General features: G+C 40.9%; 1 protein-coding gene across 1 annotated transcript in view; it reads right to left on the bottom strand.

Annotated features, from left to right (window-relative positions):
- CNTNAP2 (contactin associated protein 2) overlaps nt 1-14,933 on the bottom strand; it is a gene marked incomplete at both ends in the record, with an annotated part of 1,153,104 nt that extends 1,138,171 nt beyond the window's left edge. Inside the window, one exon of the mRNA XM_084260050.1 lies at nt 14,837-14,933. Coding sequence (XP_084116176.1) covers nt 14,837-14,933 — 97 coding nt within the window. The remainder of the gene's footprint in view (nt 1-14,836) is intronic.
- Nucleotides 14,934-18,036: the final 3,103 nt, after the last annotated feature.

The raw sequence follows: 18,036 nt of genomic DNA on the forward strand, positions 1-18,036 counted from the left end.
CCTGACTGCATTTGTCAGCAAAAAGAAAATATGTCACTGTCATCATATGGGATGACATTTCTTCAGTGCCCTCCACCCTCCTTTTATTGTTTTCATGGTTGAGGACAAAAGTTTTATTTTAACTATGTTTTAAAATTATTTTCCTTATTTTTATTTTTTCCTCATCTTTTTGAATTTTTATCTATAATCAGGGAAAATAAAAGAACATGTACAAGTCCTTTCTGTGTCTCACTGATAACCCGGGTAGAGTCTAGGGATCTTAGTAAGGCATCTGTGTTTGAAACCCAGGGTGTAAATTAAAGATTTTTGTTCTCTTGTTTCTTGGGTTGGTTTTAATGCGAAGGGCTTTTTTCCAATCACAGTCTTGCTACCACTCCCGTCAATGTAACTAGGAGTCAAATCAAGATGTAAGAAACTCTGCAGACACCAAGGCCAGTGAAGAACGAGTAGAGGAGGCACTCCGGGTGCCAGAGAGAGAGAGAGATTCCGCTGCAGCTTGTGTAGAAGACCATGGTGGAGCGGGTGTCCACCAGCACCCCATGAAAAATAATGGGGAGGAGAGATCCTGCTGCAGCCCGCGGAGAGGCCTCACACTGAAGTGGGTAGAGACGTATGGAAGACACTGTGACCTGCATAGGAGCAAGCTTCTGGTAGGATTAGCAGCCTGTGGAGAGAGAGCAGCATGCTGGAGCAGGTTTGCTATGTGTGGGGGAGGGAGGGTTGTGACTGTGGAGGACCAGTCTGGAGCAATCTGGGACAGAGAGACATTCTATGATTCTATGACTGCACCCTACAGAAGTGACCCATGTTGGGACACTTGGTGAGGAGGTGAAGCCTTGTGGGAAAAGACTCATGTTGGAGAAGTTCGTGGAGGACTGTCTCCCCTGGGTGCGATCCCATGCTGCAGCCCGGGAAGAGTGTGAGGAATGCCTCTGCTGACTGAGAAAGAAAACAACTTGTGAGGTACTGACTGAAATCCCCATTCCCTGTCTTCCTCGGTGACACCTGGTGGAGAAGGAGGGAGTGAAATCATTAATAAAGTCTGCTAAGAAGAGAGGGGTGGAAGGAGGTGCTTTAAGATCTGGTTATACTTCTCATTATCCTACTCTGGTTTCTGTATGTGTGCAGTGTATATAATAAATTCAATCGTTTTCTTTTTTAATTCCTAGTTGAGCCCGTGATACTAATTGCAGAATGATCTCTCCCTGTCCTTATCTCAACTCCTAAGCCTTTCAATATATGTTTTCTTCCCTGTCCAGCTGAAAAGGAGAGTGATAGAGCGACTGGTGGATGTCTGGCTTCCAGCCAGGGCCAAAACAACAGTCCACCTGTCATTAAAACCCAGTATGTAAGACATGAAAACCAAAAATATAGTGCAATCCCCTTTCATCTCATTGCATTAGGCCTATATATGTTTATTATGGCAGTAATTCTGCCTTCTCTTACCCAGTAAACTTTCCGTCACAGACTTTCTGCTGCCCCTTATGGAAATGGACCCTTTCAGTCTCCTCAGCTCATTTGCTGATCTTCTTCTGTGTTCCTTCCTTCTAAATTACATGTTTTCATTGGCTTCACAATAAATATCGTCGCATATATACAAGATGATCAAGGAATCAGTCACAGACATAGCCAAGGCTTTATCATCATTTAGGTGATAAAAATATTTTGCATATCTCTAGACTTGATGCAAAAAATGCTTATAGGTGTAATAAGTAATTGTTCTCAAACCTTCTATGACTGTAAATAAGCAACTAGGGCAAAGGGGAACCATTGTTCCATCACTAGTAACACCCTGAAAGAACTTCAGATCTTGCTGAGTTGGTGCCTGTGGTAGACTATGGCTGTGAATAGGTAACCAGGTCAAAAGGGGAACCATTGTTTTATCACTAGCAACATCCTGATAGGATTAAATGAGTTAACCAAATAAGATACTGAACACAACGTAGAGGAGGACTACGGGGGACCAGGACGACCCCCACTACCAGCTTACACAGCTACAGAAAAACACCGGAATATACCACGTGTACCCGGAACTACAGGACTATAAAAAGGGGACTCCAGAAGGGTGAGGTGCGTGCCGTTTGCAGGAGCAAGGGTCTCCTCCGGACGCCCAGCGCTGATATTTGCCTATATCTTGCGGGCTTGCTTAATTAATAAATTGTTGTTTGGCTTTATCAACTGGAGTATGTCTCCAATTTATAACAATTTGGTGCCGTGACTCGGATGCAACTCACGAGATGGGACTCTTGGTCTTATCAGGGAGGCGCCCCGCCTGTTGTTTGGCGGCCTTGGTAGCCCATTTCCCATCTCGATTGCACCGACGAACCCAAATTCCAAGATATTAGGCAAAGGAGGCCGGCAGACCCTATAAACTTTGTGCACAAAGGTCCGGACGAAGACGCAGGACGCGTGAGTATCTGGGGGGGAAATCCGTTCGGTCTGGGTCGGGGATCCTGGAAGCGTGGCGAGTGTGTGTGTGCATGAGAGGGGGACCGGCAGCTCGGATTCCCCAGACGAGTGCGGACCCTCAGTAGTGCGGTTCTCATTGCCCGCGAGGGCGTGAGCCACGAACCAGGGGAAGCGAGTGAATATATTGTTGACTGAGTGCGCTCCAGATGATGGGACAGAAGAAGAGCAAGCTGTCTGATCCCATGGGTAGCCCAAGGGTAGTGCTACACGGTAAGCCGCCAGACAGTCCTTTGGGGTTAATGATTGCCCACTGAGGGGACTAGCTGTCTAGGCGATGAAAGAATAAAGAGTGTATGATATGGGTAACGTAAACTGTGTAACTACAGTGTGACCTCCTGAGAGTGAACAGGGGAAATTTGGATACTACAGTGTGGCCCTCTCAGGATGTATTGCCCCTGTGAAGTTTGTACGTAATTATAGGATGGCCGCCTCTAAGGCAGTCAGTATCTCTAATGATGCTTCTTCCCTGGCCTGGGGGATAGATAAGTTTTGCAATCTTGAGATGCACTGATCTTGTCCCTTACCCCAGGGACAGGATTGGGTGAAAAACTGCTGGCTCCATTAAATTATCTGGGCTGGCAGAATCAGTGCAAAAAGGCTGTGTGTATTCAAGCATGTATGAGCCATGGGGGCAGGGCATTCCCCTTGCCACACCTTAAACCACTGATTAGGGGTCTTCCTGATAGCTTGAAAATCTATGTGCAAAGCCTAAAGGAAAAGATTCTGCGAGCAATTGATCACAATACTTGCTACCCCAACTAGCAGAAACAGCCTGTTTTAACATGGGAGATTTAAGAAACCTAATCATAGAAGGTATAAAGGAGGCTGCTCCTAAACTTTACTAAAGCCTTTGAGATTGAGCAGGAAAAAGATGAGACACCCTCAGTGTTTTTACAGCGACTGAGAGATCAAACGAGAAAATATTCGGGTATGAATCCTGAAGATCCTGTAGCACAAGGTCTTCTGAAAGTTTATTTTGTGACTAAAGCATGACCTGATATTAGGCGAAAGGTACAGAAGATAGATGGTTGGAGTGAAAGATCTTTGGAAGATTTACTAAGAGAGGCTCAGAAAGTGTTTGTGAAAGAGTAAGAAAAGAGGAAGCAGAAAGCAAAAATGATGGTATCTGCTGTTGATGAGGTAGTAAAGAAAAGAACAGAGCCAGTCTCACCGAGAGGCAGAGGGAAAAGCTGGACAAAAGGAAGTGGGAGGGGTGTGAGAAACATGAATGAAGGAGGAATTGGCGGAGGTAGGAGAAAACTTTGGCAATCCCTATGGGCTGGTTTTCTCTCAGCAGGATGTTACGGGTGTAGCAAACAGGGACATCTTAAGTGAGAATGTCCTGAGCTAAGAAAAGAAGAAAGGGTAATTCCCTTCATGTCCTTTGAACATGAATAGGGAAGTCAGGGGTTTATTAATTTAAGGTCCTACCAAGAACCCTTGATAAAATTGAAGGTGGGACCCCAGGAGGAGGAGGATGTTGTCTCCCTGGTTGAGCTTCTAGGACTTCCTTAAATTTTATACCTCAAGGACTGAAGCTATCAGACCAAAGTATAACTGTATCGGGGTAAAAGGGAAAGGATTCCCAGTCCCCATGTTTGAAAATACCACTTTAAGATTAGGTGATGAGAAAATTTGTGGGCAATTTATATATCCCTGATTCCGGAACTAATTTATTGGGAAGAGATTCGATAATACAATTAGGATTGGAATTGAAAACCCAGGATGACCAAATTGTGGTATCCATGGCTTTACTAACAGAGGAAGATGAAAACCAAATTGATCCAATAGCGTGGGTGCGAGAGGGTAATCGAGGTGGATTAAACATTACCACTTTAAAGATTAAACTTAAAAGGGACAATGACATTATTTGCCAAAAACAGTATGCTATTTCATTGGAAGGCTGTAAAAGTCTCCAACCATTTATAGAGAGTTTAATTAAGGATAAGCTTCTGAAACCATGTATGTCTCCTTTTAATACCCCAATCTTATCAGTAAAAAAAAAAAAAAACAAAAACCACCCAAAAACAAACAAACAAACAAAACCCCCGATGGGTCATATCCTTTGGTACAGGATTTAAGACAGTTAAACCAAATAGTTCAAGTGCGTCACCCAGTAGTTCCTAAACCTTACACTCTATTGAGTAAAACACCAGATGACCACAGATGGTTTAGTGTGATTGATTTAAAGGATGCTTTCTGGACCTGTCCACTGGACCCTGATAGTAGAGACATGTTTGCTTTTGAATGGGAAGATCCTTTCACAGGACAAAAGCAACAAATTATTTAGATGGACAGTTTTACCTCAGGGATTCACTGAATCACCAAATTTATTTGGACAAGCATTGAAACAAGTATTAGAAAAGTTTAAAGTCCCAACTGAAGTCACCCTTCTACAATATGTAGATGATCTTTTAATCTCAGGGAAAAATAAGAGAATCGTAAAGGAAACAACAAATGCTTTGCTAAATTTCCTAGGGAAACAGGGACTAAAAGTATCAAAAAAAACAAACTGCAGTACATGGAAAAGAAAGTTAAATATTTAGGACATCTAATCAGTGAAGGGAGACAGAAAATAAACCCTGAGAAGATAAGAGGAGTAGTTGAGTTACTTCTGCCGAAAACTAAGAAAGAGCTGTGAAAATTTTTGGGATTGACAGACTATTGTCGCCTATGGATTGAATCATTTGTACTAAAAACAAAGGGATTATATTTTAAATTGTTAGAAGAGCCTAATGACTTGGTATGGAGTAATGAAGAAAAAGAATTAATACAAGGATTAAAACAAAACTTGATCACTACTCCTGTGTTGGCACTGCCCTCCCTTAACAAACCATTCCACTTGTTTGCTACCATAGATAAGGAAACAGCCCTGGGGGAGAGGGGGGGAGTTACTCAAAAGTGGGGAGGCAAACGACAGCTAATTGCCTATTTATCTAAACTGCTGGACCCAATATCCCGAGGGTGGCCTGAATGTGTACAGGCAGTAGCAGCCACAGCCCTCTTGGTGGTAGAAAGCAGAAGGCTAACTTTTGGAAGAGCACTTATAGTAAGCACTCCACATCAAGTAAGGACAATTCTGACTCAGAAGGCAGGAAGAGGTCTCACTGATTCTAGGATTTTGAAGTATGAGGCAATTTTAATGGAAAAAGATGATTTAGTTATAACTGCTGGATCATGCCTCAATCCTGCCACCTTTTTATCAAAAGGGGAGACTAATAACCAAGAACTTGAGCATAACTGCTTAGACATAATAGAATATCATACTAAAGTGTGACCTGACTTGAGGGACATACCCTTGCCAACAGGTCTCCGTTTATTTACCCACTGGGTAGTACAGGCACTAGTGGACCACTTTGGAACCAAGTATATGTGTATTGAAATTTATAAAATCGCCAAAAGGATGGTGGGAAAGTGCCTGACATGCCAGAAGGTCAATAAACAACAACTCAGAAAAAAAGATACCGGGGGGGAGGGACCCTCTCTTGTGTTGCTTACCACAGATACTGCGGTTTGAACGGCCGAAAGAGGTTGGACGCACGAGCAGAATAAAGACCAGTTCGAGAATCTCGGTGGGAAACTACAAACAATCCTGACAACTTAAACGCCACCTTTCGAAGAACCAGCGAGTAAAACTGTCTATGAATGACAATTTATTTTGTTCAAATGTTGGATGTACATGTTATACTTTCTTTTGTTTTGAGTGTCGAGTGCGTAAAGACAATTGGTGGGTACATTATAGAGAAAGAGAATATACCCCAGACATTTGTGAAAAAAAATGTTATTGGGCAGAAAGAAAACTAACCGAATTAACCCTTAAATTAGCAGTAAAAATTGGAGAGATTATCCAAGGGTCTGAAGAGTGGTGGAGGATATATACAAAAGGGATAAATCCCAAATTAGGTTGTACATATCCTAATGAATATAAACAAGCTAGCTCAAAAATAATTCGGGTAGTGTGCCGGTCCCAGGTGAAACATTTGGATTGTTCAGCCCTGGAAGTGAAACATAAAAATTGGGAAGCCTATAACACTCGTAAGCAGAGGACAGGAAGAACCCCTGAAGACTATGACTGCTGCCGAGAAGATGGAACACCTTGCTGCTCCAAGCAACGGAGTAGGCAAAGGAGGCAGAGGCATAAGGAAATCGTGGGGTATTAAGCCCTCCAGTCCTATCACGAGATGGCTCCATACACCAAGGCTGAAAAAGGCACCAGATACCCAAGAACCAGAAAATACCAAACAAAAACGATTGAGTCCAAGCGTCACCACTCTAGAATAGTTATTATGAACCCACCAATTGCCTTAAATAAAGGGGGGCTAATAATTGTATTTTTATAGATTTATTTAAATTTTGTATTTTGTTATTTGGGGACTGGGACCGCATTAGATCCAAGGCAAAACGTATTGGGTTACATTATCTCAAGCTTTGAATGCTACTACTTTTTGTGCTAGTCTTGCCACACCAAGTACTCCATTTATCACATGTTTGGTAGGAGTGCCACTGAATAGTTCCACCTGGAAAGTTTTTGAGGTTGCAATGAGTAAAATAGCAAGATGTCCTTATATTTATAATGCCAGTGAGGGCATGACAAGGTATGATTCTTGGGATGATAGAGTCCCAATTGGTCCAGAACCACAGGAACTGGAATTAATGGATTCTTTGAATACCAGCTATTGTATATACATAGATGCTGCCAAGTACCCATGTAACGAAGGTGATCACGTTAATGTTTCTTGAATGATGACCTAAAACCGATTTAGAAAAAGAAGAGGCATCGATGCTATTATCTCAAAAAGCTGTTAGTCGGTTTGAGAAACAAATTGGTCAAAATTGAAAGGGGGGATTGTAATAAGTAATTGTTCTCAAACCTTCTATGACTGTAAATAAGCAACTAGGGCAAAGGGGAACCATTGTTCCATCACTAGTAACACCCTGAAAGAACTTCAGATCTTGCTGAGTTGGTGCCTGTGGTAGACTATGGCTGTGAATAGGTAACCAGGTCAAAAGCGGAACCATTGTTTTATCACTAGCAACATCCTGATAGGATTAAATGAGTTAACCAAATAAGATACTGAACACAACGTAGAGGAGGACTACGGGGGACCAGGACGACCCCCACTACCAGCTTACACAGCTACAGAAAAACACCGGAATATACCACGTGTACCCGGAACTACAGGACTATAAAAAGGGGACTCCAGAAGGGTGAGGTGCGTGCCGTTTGCAGGAGCAAGGGTCTCCTCCGGACGCCCAGCGCTGATATTTGCCTATATCTTGCGGGCTTGCTTAATTAATAAATTGTTGTTTGGCTTTATCAACTGGAGTATGTCTCCAATTTATAACAATTGGCAGATAATTGCAACACTGTAGAAACAGAGAAAGTAGAAAGAAATGCAGCATGTGCATGGTTGATTTCCCCAAGCAAAAGTTACCAAATAATAAATAATACAGCAGTTTTAGAAAATTAAACAGAATGCTTACATTATATTTAGACATACCTAAACAGGTCATTATATTTCTACAAGAAAATGTTACTTTCCCTTTAAAATGGGACTTCAAATATTCTCAAGAAGCCAACAACAAGTGTTAATTCTAAAATATCACATTTGTTTGTGGGATAGAAAATCCTTTGACTAGAACAATTTGAATGCTTTCTGGTTATTGGAAAATATTTTTAACTGCGTGTTTTATTTAGTCATTTAAAGTTATAACGCAATCTGACCTTTTACTGATACAAATGGAAAACTAGTAACAAAGTCCCTAGATATGTTGAGTGTCTCTTAGCCATGTATTTATTTAAAACATTTTTGGAAGGTGTACAAAGCTGAAAAAAATTAGTATTTTAAATGTTGCTAAATATTAAGATCAAATTATAACTGTAATGTAAATAAGTTTTTTAGTGCCTCAGTGGGCTTAGCATGACCACTTAAGTTAAATGTCTGAAAGAACCACCTCTACAGGAGAGATTGTAAAGGAAAAACAAAATAAACCTCTAGTCTGTTTTGGGCAGAGGATAGAGGTAAATGTGAATGTCAATAGCCTTTTGTGTTCTGAATTATCAGTTGTTCAGCTTAAGGAACAAAAGGGAAATGGCCATCTATTAGAGTAGTGAATGAGTACTGAGACAATTTCTGAGGCAAGGAAGTTCTCAACTTTGTAAAGTTGCTTGTTAAATTGCAGAGCTATCAAAATGTAGATGTGCATGAGTTCTTCGTAAATGTCAAGCATCCGTCTTGGGAATGCTTTTATTATATCTATGATATCTTCAAAGCTGGAACTGCAAAGGGCTCAAAAGAATTGATTTTTTATTACAATACCCTACACCAACAAATTTAGAGATTTAGCATGTTTTGCAATTAGTTTTTGGTCTCAGATTATCTACCTATGCAATGCCAACAAAGCAGCTGAATAAATGAAGTGTAATACGGATAAAATCAATGTCAGTTCAAAGGCTGAAGTCTGAAGAACCTTTTAATCATTTCTAGTACCTTATACCAATGGACTGAATCATGAACTTGTCACTGCCAATAAAAGTAACCACACAGTTCTTAAAATCATTGGCACAACTTCTATTTCCTTTACTTGGGGAAGACTCAAGCTACCAGACTGCACTCTCTGTCCCACAGATCTTCCTCATCTTTCAAAAAATTATCCCACGTTCACATGGGTTTTGGAAATCATGCCCTGATCAAATTACCTCTTTCTAAGAACTGCTATAATTTTAAATTTATTCTTTAAAACTTTGAAGACTCTGAAAATGAAAAAGTCACTCAGAGTTTCCTCTGATAATGAGAACTAGTGATGCTTCTCCAGCATTTTCTATCTGACTGAAGCACATTTGCAAGTCCAAGACAGACCATGACTAGTATTTAGGAAATACAGACATGGCTGGTGGCACACCTCAAGATTGAACTATGAGTCAAATTGATCATACATCAGCTGCTGCATACATAGAAAAAGAAAATTTAGAAAACCCCCATAGTTTGTTATTGCCCCAAGCATTAAGAATATTACAAAGACTTAAATATTGCTATACTTACTAAACATCGAACATGAGATCTGATGCTTTTATGATTTATAGATCTAGGCTGAAATTCCTCCAGAACTCCTGTAGGAAAAACTCCTGTCTGTCATAGATCCATAGTGACATGAGTCACTACAGCTCCTAATGTCTGATTGATATATTATGCATAAAGAATTTCCCGTCACAACTGTATCAACTGAAAACTGAGGTAAAAACCCGAGAGAAAATCAGAAAATATTTCTCATCTCCTTGCAAAATATACCCAATGTACAAAGACACTTTCAAACTTTCCTGCAGACTGAACCACTTACTGAAGCACTTTTTGTGTCTTATTCCAAATTATTGCAGCAGAGTTAAAAAAATAAATTAAATAAATGAACTAAAAACACAAGCAAAGCAAAAAGAACCCAAGCAAGAACCAGTTCTTAAAACATTAATTCAATGACATTTGCAATTGATTCAACGCCCACTGACCACATCAAAGTTGGAATCAGACTTTCTGTATATAGACAAATGTCTGCAATCAGGCTGTGTGCAATGTTGCATACAGAGAAGTTAAGTACTCTCTGAAACTTTGACTTTTCAGCACCAAAGCAGGGTCTAGCTGCTGTCACCAATTTGGAAGTGGCAGCAGACTATTTATTACTATTTCATTCACACGTAAGGCAACGTATGATTCTAGGAAAAACTTACTCCTTTAAAATGCCACCCTGTGCAACTCAGGTAAATGCTGTTAAATAATAACCAATTAGCTGACAGCATGAAAAGCCAAAATCAGAACTCTTGGTGACTACTGTGCAGCTCTACACAGCACAGGGGATCGCTCCTCCTCCTAATGAGCACACCCAACGAGTTAGCTGCACAGCTTATATGCAGGTTATACACACATATTCAGGAAATTCCTGAGAAATTGTTAACTTATTCATTACTTTTCCAGGAACTCATTGTCATAGGTATCCACCCTTTCCCACAGGCATACCAAAGTTTTTAGGTGGTCTTCAAAGACCCTGGTGTTCGTTTATTTCATCCCCTCATCTTCACCACTGTGTTTTTGCCATGAACTATAGCCCTTATCTTCCTCTCCTTGTTTACCAGAGCCACATGACTGGTATTGTGGCCCCTTGCAGTCTTGAGTTTTCTTGTTCTTGGCAACAGTCCTGTTAGAAAGCTTAAAATGTGCTGGTACACACATTCCACAATAACAATGCTGCAAAATGCGTTACTAGTATCTACAAGAGTCTAGACAGTAAGTCTCCATTACAATCATTACTTTGCAATATGTTGTTGACACCCACAAAACTCCAGTCCCCACCAGATTCCGCCCTTTGTGCATAGCTAAATGTTGTTTGCCTGTTGAACATTAAATTATATAGTGACATAGCTCCTTATATAACAATACTGTTATATAATGAAGGATGTAAACTTTGGTCTTAAAAGAAACTTATGCCCTCAGGTTGAAAGTTTAGTACATTTGCAAGTGCTTTGACACCCAGGGGTGAGAAAAACTATTAAACATTAAATCTCAACTATGATATTTTGGTATATCTAAAACTAAATTTTGTGAGATTTCTGAGTTTACACCCAGACAACTTGGCCTAAACTAAGAAATGTTTATCAGAAGTACTAGAAACACAACTGGAATTGACTGCATTTCACAAAATACCATTACATCTGAAAAATTAGCTGAGAGAAAACTATCACTGAATGTGAGTCTAATAGAATATATGACATCCCCACATACCCAACATTGAAGCATGATGAACAGGAAGGATAGATTCTCCAATTCTGTGTAGTCCAGAACTCCTGAAAAGTTGTTTCCTGTGCAATGCCTGGCTCTTTTGAAGGGACATTACACTTTTTTTTAGTACTTTTCTTGCTTACCCAAGCTATTTAGGGAAGTCTGGGTGCCATGCAGTCAAAGCTAAATGTTGCATTTGTTTTCCTCACACACAAACCTCAATGATTTAGAATACTGCCCCTCATTTGATTTCTGCATTGATGATTGTAAAGTGAGTTGTATGGGACCTACTGCAAAAGTATGAGAATTATCAGAACGAGAAGTTTTAATAGTTCTGCGCAGATTAAGTTTGCATTTCACATCAACAGACACAACCAAAAATAAACCTAGCTGTGAAAGGCAAATACGTTTTAGGTGAATTGATTTCATAAAGAAGCAGATGACTCCCTTTAACATTCTCATTAAGAAGATAAGGTTGCTGCTTTGTGTGGTATTTTATAAGAACACAATTGAAAGTTTGTGTACTCATAGTCATATTCTTATCATTCCATCTTTAAACCCAGTAAAAGACTATAAAGCACTAAATATTTTCTGCGTTACTTTTTATCTTGTGATGACCTCTCCTGGTTGAGCTGTTCATTAGCCTTGATTCCAGAAGTTAAGATTATTCTCATCTCTCTATGCTTATTTTAAAAAAATAAAAATAAAAATAAATTAAAAATGCAGGAATAAAAAGAATTTATTGCCAAGGTATGAAAAATGTGACTATGAATAAAATTTACAGACAGATCTGAGTAGAAGCGTGTGTGACACTGTATCACAGAGTATGTTTATTGCACTACAAGATGGGCTTTCAACACCCACTTCATCTTCAGATAAAACTGAATGAGATTCAAAGCTTTATGCGTGACCACTTCTGAATCAGCATTACAGAGACATCATGTTAATGACAGAGATAGATTTACTGACTTTGCAAAGTAAACAAGGATTTTAGATGCAATATATTAATGTGTTGTATAGTTCTATTCTTTCTGAAAATTCTCATTTTCTATGTCAGCACAAGAAGACTGTAATGTTAAATAACGAGCTTATATACAGGGATTTTTAATTCACTGTACACCATGAACCTTGCATACTTCCTAAAAAATACTGCAAAGAATAAATTTGCTGTTGTCAATTACTTCAAAATGATAACATAAAGTAGCAATGGAAGAGAAAATAAAAATGTGCTTGGAAATCATCAAACTTGCATTTCACACAGTTTTTAATTCTTTCTGAAGTATTCCCAATATACTGTTTAAAATGAACTGACCAGGTAAATAAATAATAAAAAAAGACCTAACAATGTAAGTGCATTCTCTTGTCAAAGGAGAACAAAATTCTCCAATGCCATTCACAATCAGTTGCATAAAAGGTGACAACCAATCCCAGAAAATACAGCACAGTGACCAGTTTGTATACAAAGCGTGCAACAGAATAACCCGTTAAGTGGTGCACCAAAACACTGTGACACAGCACTTGAGTTCCTACTGTGGTACCACTTTCCAAGTACTGTAAATCTTTGCAAGAATTTAAAGCATGCATTGCAATGTGAACCCTCCTTTTGTAATTTTAAGGATGACTCCTACTTCTACCTATATTTCTGTTTCCAGTAAACAAGTCTCTCCATTCCATTTTCAGAAGTGAGTCAGAAATAAAAATCTCTATGGTACATAAGCACAGTAGTGTATAAGCTCTTTGGAAGGTGAATTAATATAAAAGATACCTTTGAACATCTAAAAAAAATTTGTCAAGATGGGAATGTATATAGGTAAATTGTAATTAGATAACATACATATAGATGTTACTACACCACTAACTTCTCAACTACCTTCTCTCAAAAGTTAGATTTCTTGTTAGGTAATCAGCACACTGGAGATCATTTTCAAGTTAAGCTACAGCCATTAGTTACTGAATGACACTCACACACAAAAACCTCAAAAACAAACCAAACACAAAAAAAAACCCCAAACCAAACCACCTCAGATATGCTATTATAGAAAAGCAGTATAGGGAACTTTCCAAGAACAGATTTCTGACAACCTGAATAATAACCTTTTTTTTTTTCCCCCTGTATACTCCTGTTATGCAAATCCTGGGAGATGACCACAAGGAAATAATATTCAGAAGAAAATAAAAACAGAGATACAGTCAAAACTAAGCAGTAAACCTTCAGGATCAGTATTTCTCCTAAATCAAAGGTAGAAAAATCACTGAACATCCTATAGCCTCTGAGATCTAGCTACAATGCAGACACTGATGTACATTTTCTGTTGACACACAAATAAATGTCTAAGTGAGGAAAATCCTGGAACTGTAACACTGTTTTATTTTTCAATAGGTATCTGATGATAACAGACAGAAACCCACTGAGAAAGTATAGCAGTGCTCCAGTTCCCTAATCATTGCATTGTTCATTCCTGCCCCCAAGGAAACAAATAAATAATTATAACGATCCATATAGATCTCTATGCAGTATATACATTACATTCTAAGACGATTCCCTGCTTGGTCAGTAGAATTGGTCCCCATTCATATACACACAATCCCAACACATCTATCCATAGCATCTCAGGACATTGCTTTACTCTATAAGCAGCAGAAGTCGTCAACGGTAGCATCTATTTTGGAAAATTCAATGAAAACCGCACTGCTTTATTTCAGTATGCATATCACAAATACTTTACAATTGGCAAATGCTTTACATGGTCTGAAGAGAAACAACTAAATACTTAACACTGACATCTACCTGCAAATGTTTTGCTGGAAACTACAGCTCAGTGCAGTGTTAAAGGTTTGATCTAACACCCATTGAAATCAATGAGTAAGCTGTCATTTTTACACTGATAGCAGAATTGGGTCCTGTATTGGTGCTCTGCACTTTCTGGCCTGAAGTTCAGCATTTCAGCAGATGCTTGATCATTTCTCAGCTATTTCTGCTTCTCTAAGGCCAGAGCAATTGCTGGTCTCCTCTAAAATGCCTTTGCTCATTTTATTACAGGAAGCAAAACTTCACTCTCAAGAAAAGCTGTCCTGGCTCAGTTTGCTCTCATCAACTCACCATCAGTCTTTCCTCTTCAAATGAGAGGAAATTTTCCCTTGCTGCTCCTTGATAAAACACGAGTTATAGAAACTGCTCACATCTCCTCTTTTCCCTCACACAACTGTGGAAGTACTTCCAAATGCAGATTGCATACCTTCTGAGGAAGGTGGGAAAACCCAAACCAAAACAACCAACCGAACAATAACCACCTCCAAACTTTGAACAGCTTCTATGTGATTCCTTTCCCTCTCCAACTCCATTGCAGAACCAACACAGGTCTTTCAACTTTGCACACCAGCTGCCACTGAAATCATCTACCCTAAGGAAGATCTGATGGGGAGCACTGTGAACAGTATCAAATCTCAGTGCACACATTAACATACAAACACTTAGGAAATCAAACACAAAATTCACCAGCAGAGACACACACACACAAAATCAGCCTCCAGAGTTGTGGGAATTGCTCTCTGGCTTATTGCAGAACTGAAACTGTGCATGCTTCTTAAAAAAGGGTACTTACGAGATGCAGGCAGAGCAGTCCTGGCTCTGCAGCTAATGCTGCTGAAAATCCAGAGGAAGAGAGCTGCCCTGCAGCCAGCTCGGGTAACCACAACCATCCTTCACTTCCTGGCTCCCCGTACTCCAAATGCCAGCCGCGGAAGACCTGCTTTTCTCCACTTTGGCCCCTTCTCTCTCTCTCCTTTTCTTCCTCGGAGGAGGTGTCGAGGAGGTAAAGGGGCAGGGCTTTACCTTGGGGTTCAAGCCAACCCCCCTCTTCGCCTGCTATCTCTGGGTTTGCAGCAGCAGGATAAGTCCCGGTACTTTTCTTTCCTTTATTTCTCTGTGTTTATGTGTGTTGCCTCCTTCTCAGAGGAAGGGGAGGAAAAAAAAAAAAAAGGAGAAAAAAAGAAAAACCCAGAAAGTATCAGGTAACAAGGACTGTAGAAGGAAAAAAAAAAAAAGAAAAATTAAAAAAGCAGTCTCCAAAAAGACGAGGGGAGGGGGAGGAAAAGGGAGATGGAGATACAGGGATGGGAGAACGGCGGAAAATGCTGTTGGTGCTGCTAACGCTGCTGTTGATGCTACCACTGCAGCTGAGCCCTTCTTCCTGCACAGAGCAGCGCTGCTGAGAGAAGCTTGCAATAACCTCCCAGCTCAGATATATATACACAGTGTACACGCACACACAGCCGGGGAGCCAAACACACACTCACACAGGAGCAGGGAGAGAGGAGAGGGAGAGAGAGGGAGGGAGAGAGGGAGGGAGAGACACTCCCGCAGCAGAGAAGCCGGCTCAGAGCCTCTCTCCTCCTGTATTCATCATCTTCCAGCAGGAGGAAACACTGCCACCACCAGCAGCACCAGCCTCCTCCCCACCACCCCCCGGGAAAAAAAAAAGAAAAGGAAAAAAAAAGAAGAAAAAAAAAAGGCAGCAGAAGGGAAAATCCTCTCCCTAGCGCTCCCCTCCCCTTCCCTCCGCTTCCTCCAGCTCCTCCCTCTTCCTTTGCGCCCCTCTGGCCTCCGGGACCCTGCTCCCCTGCTCGTCCTCCTTTGCCAGGTTCAGCGCCAGAGCCGGCGGACCACGGCGGGGATCAGGGCCGGGGCTGGGGCGGGGCGGGGGCCGGGGCCGAGCTGCGGGGAGGCCGCGCCGGTGCCGCTGTCCGCGGTGCTGACGCTGGGCGCGGAGGATCGGCACGGCACGGCGCGCCGCCCGGCGCCCCTGCCCGCCCCCGGAGCGCAGCGGCAGCTCCCGCGGCCGGCTCCCGTCTTCCGCCCCGCCGCTCCCCCGCACACGGAGATGGTAGCGGCTCCCCGAGCTCCAGGCTGCCGGGATCCGAGCCAGGCGGCCAGCAGGCAAGTCCTCCGAGCGGTCCAAGTTCTGGGGGAGGTGAGCACCATCCCGCCTGCAGAGAGCTGGGGCTGCAAGAGCCGCTAATGCAGATGTTTTCATTCGGTAATTAATTCTCACTCGGAGAGTGAGCCAGGAAGCAAGCTGCATTAAAGTATCATTACGGTTTTCACCTACAAGAGATGACTGAGTCAACCTGGCCATATCCTAGCCTTATGGTTTAGGGATTTCTAGAGTCTGACTGCTCTTTTCCATCCCACTCCATCCCTCCTGCCATTGCCCTTAAACAGACTGAACCAAAAGTTATTGCTCACCAGATACAGTAGAATAATGAGGGTGGGGAGTTATTCATGGATTATTTATTCTACAATCAATGAGGCAAAGAAAAATGAAAACAATTATTTCTCAGGTGTTATATAGGCAAGGCTGAGAAACGGAGAGTTGTAATTTCTTTAGAGGAGCCCCAAAGCAGGGATAAATTATCTTCAGTGACTGTACACATGCTGTTAACAAGTATCTGCTGTTATTTAGTGAGAGTGATGAAGTGGTTAAGCCTGTATGTAAAATGAGATTTTCAGAAAGGCCTTGGGACATTAGGATCCTCAATCCTATTGCCTTGCAGAGGGAGTATGGTGCCTGTCTTCAAGGTCAGTTTGGAAACTCATCCATACGTAATATGTGATGTCCCATGGGAGCCGTGGCCTAGACGTTTGAGCACAGCACAGGACAAAGTTTAAATGCCAGTCCTGGGAAAAAGCATTTCTGTAATCTTGTGCAACTGCCCTAATTTTCCTCCTTGATCCTTTGCCTCCCTTGCCTTATCCATACTGACTATTAATACGTTCGTATTTGAAATGCTTTCATAGAGGTAATAACAATATGTCTGTAGCAAACGTGGAATGAAAAAGTGCACTATGAATGCTAAGTGTTAATATACTTGTCTCTCTTTTTGAAAGAATGTATATTCCTGTAGAGACTTTGTTAGCTCTTCTACACATCACCCTGAGGGCTCTGCCAATGCCCTCACCATTCCTATACCCACATACCCACAGACCCTTTCTGTTGTTCAGTAATCAATGGGATATGTGAAGCGCTGGGGAGGTAACCAAGAACCAAATATTAATTAGTGCCATTAAACTAGTTCAAAATTGCCTCTTTCCTTAACTGCTTTCTTGTTAGCATCCACTACTCTTCTCCCGCTCCATATCCCGCAATTTTTTCAAATTTTTAAACCTACATTTTCTGTTCTGCAGCTACAGCAGAAGTGATAGTGCTGACAGACTACCAGAAACTGACTGCATACATTCATGGGGAAAAAAAAATAAAATTCTGACAATGACATGCAAAAAATACTACTGCTTTCATTCTGAGGTCATGAAATGCTTTCAGTATTCATTAGCCTTTATTATTCACCTGAGTACGTTATAAACAGTTTCTGAGTAAGTATTTAAAAGCTCAGCAGACCATTTTGCAAACTTAATTTCTGCTTTTTAAGGTCCTTTCGACAAGCACAACAAAATAATATAATTTATACTTTCATATCTCGCACATCACACATTCCCTAAGTCCTCCACTGGACAAAAAACTGAATTGATTTGTTCCAACTCCACACTTCTTTAGCATATGCTAATTGGAGCTTTTAAAAACATACTCAAATTGCTCACAGGTAGGCACGCATTTAAAAAATAGTAACAAAGGATAAGGCAAGTAATTCAAAACAGGAAGATTCAGCAGTCTGATTGATGAATATCTCAATAATGGTGATAGTAGAAAGTTTCCTTGTGGTTTAAGACGGAAGAAATGGCACAGATTATTGCATTTTTCCCCAGCTCAGAATAGGAGCAGTCCCTAAAAACTCCATAAAATATTTA

Source organism: Gallinula chloropus (assembly GCF_964237585.1).
Source record: "Gallinula chloropus genome assembly, chromosome: 2".
In the NCBI taxonomy this organism is placed as follows: Eukaryota; Metazoa; Chordata; class Aves; order Gruiformes; family Rallidae; genus Gallinula; species Gallinula chloropus.